This window comes from Paroedura picta, chromosome 6 (genome assembly GCF_049243985.1).
Source record: "Paroedura picta isolate Pp20150507F chromosome 6, Ppicta_v3.0, whole genome shotgun sequence".
Taxonomy (NCBI): domain Eukaryota; kingdom Metazoa; phylum Chordata; class Lepidosauria; order Squamata; family Gekkonidae; genus Paroedura; species Paroedura picta.
The window spans coordinates 63,087,182-63,095,255 of NC_135374.1; the positions used below are offsets into that span (position 1 = coordinate 63,087,182).

The 8,074-nt window shown below is 43.3% G+C and overlaps 1 protein-coding gene across 1 annotated transcript; it reads right to left on the reverse strand.

The window, feature by feature from the left end:
- Positions 1–493: 493 nt before the first annotated feature.
- Positions 494–7,261, reverse strand: LOC143839969 (trefoil factor 3-like). Its single transcript, XM_077342781.1, has 4 exons — positions 7,103–7,261; positions 5,234–5,380; positions 2,809–2,891; positions 494–674 (listed from the first exon to the last, which is right to left on the reverse strand). The coding sequence occupies exons 1-3, from the start codon at positions 7,182–7,184 to the stop codon at positions 2,857–2,859; spliced, it is 264 nt and encodes an 87-aa protein (XP_077198896.1). The 5' UTR covers positions 7,185–7,261; the 3' UTR covers positions 494–674; positions 2,809–2,856.
- Between the last annotated feature and the right edge of the window lie 813 nt (positions 7,262–8,074).

Here is an 8,074-nt window from a genome sequence, read left to right on the forward strand (position 1 = left end):
CCCCTCCGCCCATCTGTGCTCCATACCTGTTTTGAAGTCAGTGGTTTAAACAATCACTCACAAATAATATCATACAGTCAAGTAAAAGCTGTGTTTCAATCCTACCCATCAATGTTTGTCTAGCTAGTCTTTAGAAACAATAACAGCCACTGATCAGTTTGTATTGGTAGTGTATTTGAAAATGCACAGTTTTGCAAAACTGATAGAGCAGAAGGCCATTTCCCCCTCCTCAAGTTGATGGACACTTTATCCAGCACACTCCCTAGGGAGCTCCAAACTATGACCTGTGTGTGCAGATAATAGACCGGAAGTATTCTTTTAGAATTACTGAATCCTGTAGACTGTACTCGGGATTTCTCAGTGCTGTTAGTTACTGCTGGATTCACGGTCACTTATCAATTTCTTCCCCCAGATCCAAAAGTCATAAGTATGCTGGCGAAAACTTCCCCTTATTCCCCCCCCCCCACACACACACACCTTCTTCCAGGCATCATACTGGAGATTTGCTTGTTCCTTTTATTCTTTCAGGTATGACAGAGTGCTGAAGGTATATGTTGCTCAAAGCAATGTGTGGCATCATCAACAGAACATAGGTAGGTGCACATTTAAATCAACTTTATTTTCCATCTTGAGTAGGCAGCAAGATTCTTGATCACATTAATTTTAGATGCATTCTGAAAGCAAAACAGGATTTTAAAAACAATTAGTGATGCAACTCTGCAGTACACCATTTGGAGTCCTATTGACCCCTGTTAATACACATAGGAAGCTGCCAACTGCAAATAATTTATTCTGGAATGTTATTAGATCCAGAAGCTTACATTTTACACTTTGCCTTTGTCCCTTTGTGGAACGAAAGGTAGGGACCATTAGGTATTCTCAAGTGATCTCCCATCTGGAGAAACCTTACTAAATATGGATTGCCACCCAATGACTAGCTTGGTTTATTGAGAAGAAATCACATCCTGAATTCCAACCTAAGTCCCATATTCTCAAAATGTATTCAGAATAAGAGTTGGTTTTTGTACCACACTTTTCACTAACCATAGGAACCCAAGTGGCTTACTGCCTTTCCTTCCTCTCCCCACAACAGATAACTGTGAGGTTGGCAGGACTGAGAGACCTCTGACAGAACTGCTCTGAGAACAGTTCAAACTGGACTGTGACTAGCCCAGCTAGCTGCATGTGGAGGAATCAAACCCAGCTCACTGGATTAGAAGACCTTAACCACTACATCAAGCTAAACTAGCTAAAGACAGCCTCTAGACTAATCTATGTCACATTTTGGCTGGTGGGATAAATATTGTATTGAGCAAGGGTGCTTGCTCTTGATGAAGGAGGGAGCTTTTCTGGGGGTATATAGAGCAGGGGTAGTCAACCTGTGGTCCTCCAGATGTCCATGGACTGCAATTCCCATGAGCCTGTAGGGGCTCATGGCAGGGGCTTGTGGGAATTGAAGTGAGGTACCTAGATGGCTGGGCAAGGCGTATCTGAGGACAAGTAGCAGTTAGCTAAGCATCTTGTTTGTTTCCCTCCAGCTGAGGGGAAGCCCAGAAGCCCTCTTTACCTCAGGTCCAGGAGCCACTGTTGGCAGCCCTGCAATCCCAGAGGGGCCATCTCTCCAGGCTCAGTTTTTAAAAAGGTTTGGGACCTTTGGCTACGAGTTATAGCAACAAGAATTTCTGGTACCTAGAACACATTTTTGCTGAATTTTATGGCCAGGATTGCCAACTTCCTGGAGAAAAAAGTCCTGTTACTTTAATAGAGATTGATGTGGATTTTCTTTTTTTTACCTTCATGCCATGAAAAGTTTCAGTCATCCAGCTCCACACTTTAAATCTCTATTAAAGGAACAGGACATTTTCCTTGAAGTCTGGTGGGCAGAGCCACTTGTGGCAAGGGGGACATCCATTATAATATCCTCCTTCAAGGAGGGCAACGAATCCAGGGTTAACAAGGCATAACCCAATTAGAATGTATAACCAAAGCACAGCATAAGAGATACAGAAATATGCACATCAGCTTTAAAAGTTAGGAGAGAGGAAAACATGCTAAAGCCAACAGAAGTACAAAAACACAAAACTGCAACCATCTTTAAACTATCTAGTGCCAGATTTAGATCCAAAGTGGAGTCAAAGCTTACAAAGAGCATTTTGTTCCAAGCTCATGGCCTAAGTCACATGGCTCTCCAACAAGTCAGTTGGGCTCTAAGCATGTCAACTGCAACAAGCAAATTACTATAGAATTACTCTAAGCCCTCTTTCCATGATAAGAGTGCCTGACAAGAAAAGAAGATGATCTACCGCAGGGATCAGAGTGTACTCAGGCAACTCTAAGCCAACCATCTGGGAATGCAGGCTTCTCAGGCTTGGTGGGCCATTTGTACCCACCAAGGAAGATCCACAGCTTTTGAGCATAAGGGCTTTTAGGTTGCTAATGGGCAGTGGCATAATAAGAAATTACACCCTTCTAAATCCACTGAAGTCAATGAACTTAGAGGGCTACAACTGCTTAGAAGTGCACTGTGAGAGGAGTATTAAACAGGAAAGGAAATTTGATATTTCATCTATCAATAAACCGGTTTCTGCCAAACTGGGGATGAGGTGGGAGAGCTTTTGACCTAGCTAGAAAATGGGGTTTGAGCCACTTAATCAGACCCAGAATGACAATTGAAAGAAAGCACTATATATAATAATATAACATTAAATAAAATGTAACACTATAAGGCACAGAGTTTGTGGCACCCTCCTAAACAGCAAAAGGGACTAATAACTGCCAGTTCACAGGTTATTCTGGGGCTGCTAGTACCTCAGAGATCCCGGGAGTCGCTGCAGCTGAGATCCATGAGCTATTGACTCACACCTCATGTTGCTCATGTACTTTGACGAGACCTGCGAGTAAAAAGAAGTGACCCCCAATAATATGTGAACCAGCGAGAACAGACTTAGCTTCTTTCTCTCTGTTCCCCCACCACCCTGGAAACACACATGGAATGGCATGCTTATCTGCTAGGATAGTTCTCAGGTCATTTCTTTTGGGCACAGCCTGCCTTGCTCCCACTGAAGGCTTGTCTCTCTGGTAAGTCAAAAGGAGTCGGGTGAAAGTGAGGCCTTTGAACTACAAGAAGAGAGCTACATCGGTGTTCACGGTGACATATAAGTAGTAAGGAATAGAGCTTCTGAAGTTTCTGATTTCAAAGATGTATAGTGTGCATGTGCTGGTAGGTAAAGATAAAGGTAAAGGTATGCCCTGTGCAAGCACTGGGTCATGTCTGACCCTTGGGGTGACGCCCTCTAGCGTTTTCATGGCAGACTCAATACGGGATGGTTTGCTAGTGCCTTTCCCGTCATTACCGTTTACCCCCCAGCAAGCTGGGTACTCATTTTACCGACCTCGGAAGGATGGAAGGCTGAGTCAACCTTGAGCCGCCTGCTGGGATCGAACTCCCAGCCTCATGGGCAAAGCTTTCAGACTGCATGTCTGCTGCCTTACCACTCTGTGCCACAAGAGGCTCTGCTGGTAGATAAGACTTGAGTATATCACTGGTCAGGGGTTTCATCATTTACAAGTCTAGAAAATACCTCCTCTCCCAATTCACAGGCAGGTTTTTAAAGCATAGATCTATTCTAGGCAATATGTTGAGTTATAGGTATATATGCTTAATAGGCAAATATATTCAGTTCCTTGTCCATTTCATCCTAATTCAAATAATTGGACAGGTATAGGTTTTAAAGGAACACTGGCTATCATATAAATCCCTCCAAAGCATTCTCCATCACATTTTCTCCAAATTATTCCTAAGTCACAGAATGCATTGGTTCCATCACAGGTATGTATTTGAAAATACCTTGGATTCTGGAGATCCAAAGCAATGATCCTTTCCTCAGTTTCTGCATTTGGTAGTACACTTCTGAGTCATGTATCTCTCCAATAGTAGCTGTGCATCCCTATGCATCGTTATTCCAGCCTAAGTCTATTCAGTTCAATGGACATTAATGGGAGCAGCCTCTGCACAGCTAAATACTCCTTAGCAGTTTCCCCCAAGCATTTAATGGCCCCAGGCCTGCTTTCCTTGTTCTATTTGTTTAACTTAAGGCTACTGAATTTCTCTCATCACCACCTCACAGGAACAAAGATCCACATACCCTTCCAAACAGCAAGCACCAGGCAGTTCTATGGCTAATGTTAAACATCTTTTTTTCTCCCCAGTTCAGTGCCCAGCTATTTTGTTAGGCAAGATGCAGCAATCTAAACGTCTTAATTATATGTTTACCCTGTTCTTCCTTTGAGAAAGTGACTTCCATGGACTCCCTATTCAATTGCTTTGCTTTAGCTAAGATTGGCTCCTGTTCAGCTTGTCCTTCTACCTGTCTCTTTATCCTCTGCAGCAAACACCAATGCTGATTCTGCACTGGTGGCCCTTCTGGGCTGCTGTTGGTGTGTTATGGCAGAGCAGTATGCCCCGCTGCTTCCTGTGTCCCCATAGGGGACCATTTTCAGTGGTGGACCCTGTCTGCCCCAGATTTATGTGTTCCTACAATGCAGCTGGGGCAGAAAGGTTCTGTCATGTGGGGGGGGGGCATGTGCACAAAGGTGGGATTGCATAACAATACAATCCTATCTTAGTGCAAATTTAAATTTGGCTGACTGAGGCATTTTTTTTTTGTCTCTGCCAGAATGCAACTCCAGGAGAACTCCAGGTGCCAGCTTGATATTGTTTTCCTTTGTTGTTGTGGTTCGGTGCGAAGTCATGTCCAACCCATCATGACCCCATGGACAATGATCCTCCAGACCTTCCTGTCCGCTACCATTCCCTGGAGTCCATTTAAGTTTGCACCTACTGCTTCAGTGACTCCATCCAGCCACCTCATTCTCTGTCGCCCCCTTCTTCTTTTGCCCTCGATCGCTCCCAGCATTAGGCTCTTCTCCAGGGAATCCTTCCTTCTCATGAGGTGGCCAAAGTATTTGAGTTTCATCTTCAGGATCTGGCCTTTTAAAGAGCAGTTGGGGCTAATCTCCTCTTGTTTTCGTTAGTGCATGATAAATTTGGCGGTGGTTTGCAAAGCGGGAGGTTCTGTTTGTGTCCAATCAGTTATACATTTTTTGGGAGAGGGGGGTCCTGAATAAGGAACTGTTGTAGGCAAAAGGGGCAGTTGTGCAACTAGTCTGAAGGCTGAGATAAAATACTGAAAATCATTTAACTGTCACTTAAAGAAACCAGTGAAATGGATACCTGGATCGCTGTCAGGAAAGAAGCACCAGATAACACCAGGAATGCTCGCGTCGAAACAGCACCCTCTGTTGTTGCATTCTTCCGCGCTGATTGCTGGGTAGCCACAGTTCACTCTGGCACTGGTTCGTACGGCACATTGCTGGGCAGCTGTTAGACAGTGCAAATTAATGTACTAATTGAGCCTCTTTTGTGAAAGGTAAAGAAATGACACTATCAGATTTTCAATAGTTTGTGCAGAACAATCCATGTCTCCTGTCTCTGATGTATCATACACTGTTGAAAGGCATCTTCCACAGGTACGGCATATTCCACTGTTGTGTCACTAGCTCTACCAGCCTTCAAAGCATAATGGAATGTAATAGGAAATTAAGAAATACACACATGGACAAGATACGCAACTGACTGAACAGCAATCTAAATAAGAAGCAATATAGCCACCAACTTCTGACCCTAACTCTCACATTCCCTAAATGGTGGCAGATTTAGGACAGGCTATTCACTGTTGAGGTTGCAAACATTCAGAAGTGTCACCAAACCTTGCTGTGGAGATTCTCCCTTTTGTTTAACAACTTTGTTTTTACATACCCACCTTTCTTGTTTTGCTATCATCCCTCCCCCTTTCCATCTTCCTTTTTCACCTTTTCTGCTCTTCCCTTCTGAAGGTTTATCTTCTTCCATCCCATATTTTATTTTGGCTCTCCATTGTTTGATTTCTCCCTCCAAATCATTGGCTCTCTGCTCCCCTCCCCTCCATCCTCAGTGCTCTGCCATGCCTTCCTTGCATTATCAGTGCCTGGGCCCCCTTTGTAGGTGTGACACTTGCCCTCCCACTTCCCCCTTCCTTCCACCTTTGGCAGGGCCATCACCCATTCACCCCAATCCTCTGCACAAAGCTCACCCACCCAGTTCTCTGAATGCTTAGCGCAATACCTGCTTGGCCCCTGGGCCACTGGCTCTCCAGCCCACAGCACTGCTGGCAGGCTGCTCCAATCCCAGAGGTGGCTGTGTTGTCTGTGCTTGAGCAAAAGAACACTTGTGTCTGGGAGGAATTTAACCTCCTTCCTTGTATTTTTTTCAGATCTTTCTGGCAACCTGGGAGGCCCCCGTAGATTGTAAGAAACTCTTTCCAGCTGCATTATGGCCCTGATCCACAGATTTAAATATCTGCAGACGAGGGCCAGCCATTATACGTAGTGTTGGGACCTATCAGTAATTCTGCTTGGTATCTACCAATTTGCATCCTCGCTGCAGACCTCACCCTTCATAGCTTTTGTCCCCAAATCCTTTTGATGTCACAAGTGGTCCCTTCTCCCTCTTTGCTTGTAGAAAAGCTTGTAGGATCCAACCCAGACTGTTGAGTTCAAACACACATTATGGTCTAAACAAAACTTAACTTTGCTTTCTTGGAAATCGAAATCAATTCACACATTATCTACTACAATTCAAGACTTCAATGTGTACCTCCTTAGCCAGAGGCCACAAGGCAGGTTATTCTTCTGCCTGATCCACCAGCCAGGTCTGAGACCTTAGACCCAATTAGAATCTCGGATGAGTGTCTATTAATTGTTTTGGATTGAAAGTAGTATTGATTCTCCACCTCTGTCATCCGTCCACACTAAACGGCACTGATAGGCGTAAAGAGCCTCAGACTGTGATAGCATACATGGAGCCTCAAACAGAGGACATAGAACATGAGCCCCAGGAAATGTGTGAGGGATATGTGCCAGTGAACTGCATATAGCCTCTGTAGACACCCTTGTCCTTAGGAATCACCTATGTAACACTGGCATAACTGTGGCAAACACAGCTGCTGCACTCTTATTAAACTGGCTGAGTCCTATTCAAGAAGAATGAAACAGTTCCACTTACATAGTATGGTATATCCATTTGCCAGGCTGCTGAGTCCTAAAATCAGGACAACAGCCCACAGCAAGAACGTCTTGTGCTCCATGGCAACGTTGCAGTTCTCTGTGCTGAAATTTTGTTTTTAAATTGTGAGGTCAGGATGGAAGATCTGCTTCTAATAATATTTATACTGTCCTATTTGTTCAGTTTTTATTCACAACTTTTATCTTGGGAGGGCTATTTTTGTGTCATAACTCCACCTTTGTTTTGATTCTGATTAAAAACGTTACGTATATTAGCTACATTATCAAGCAACTGATAGCTGGTAGGTTTATTAATCTTGCTGGGAGGGTTCTGTGGGCAATGATGGGCTTCTCATTCCTTCCTCATGAATCACTTCAAGTAAACCTGAAATTGATCCATATTCTGTCAGGGCAGCTATTCCGTCAATGGCATTGCTTATATATTAATTCAGAAGAAAATGCAGTCTTTTCTCAGTTAAAATGTTCGCTCAAGTCAAATAGGAGTTCTGTTAATTTTGGCTCACAAGACAACAAACTTTGTCCCTTAGCTCTGTTCCTCACACTAAATTTGGGTTACTTTTTTCCTCTTTTCCCTAGTTGCTATTTGCTTTGGAATTAGTATGTTGTCATTTTTGTTTACTTGGGATTCTATCGGCGGTAGTATGGGCAATGACTAAAATTGATTTACCATAATTTGTTTCTCAGCTATATTAATTTTAGTTATTTATTTATTATGTATTATATCTCTATATAAATAGAAGATATAGATAGATGTATCCCACCTGGTGGCCTGAGATGGCTCTTCTTTTAGAAGCTCTTATATTTCACCTTAAAATCAGGAACCAGATTAAACATTTTATCCTGAAATGAAGCCTGAAGTGGCAATTCTCCTTTAAAAAGCTGTGGCAAGACCAGGCTTATCCTGTCAGAAAATATAATAACTATTATCCAGGATTATTTGCAAAGATCTGTA

What these genes read in the sequence shown, in the direction of transcription:
- LOC143839969 (XM_077342781.1), bottom strand. Translation starts at nt 7,184, where the DNA reads ATGGAGCACAAGACGTTCTTGCTGTGGGCTGTTGTCCTGATTTTAGGA. An exon ending in AAATGGATATACCATACTAT is followed by an intron (nt 5,381 to 7,102) that starts GTAAGTGGAACT and finishes ACTGTCTAACAG; the next exon opens with CTGCCCAGCAATGTGCCGTA. An exon ending in CTTTCCTGACAGCGATCCAG is followed by an intron (nt 2,892 to 5,233) that starts GTATCCATTTCA and finishes TTTTACTCGCAG; the next exon opens with GTCTCGTCAAAGTACATGAG.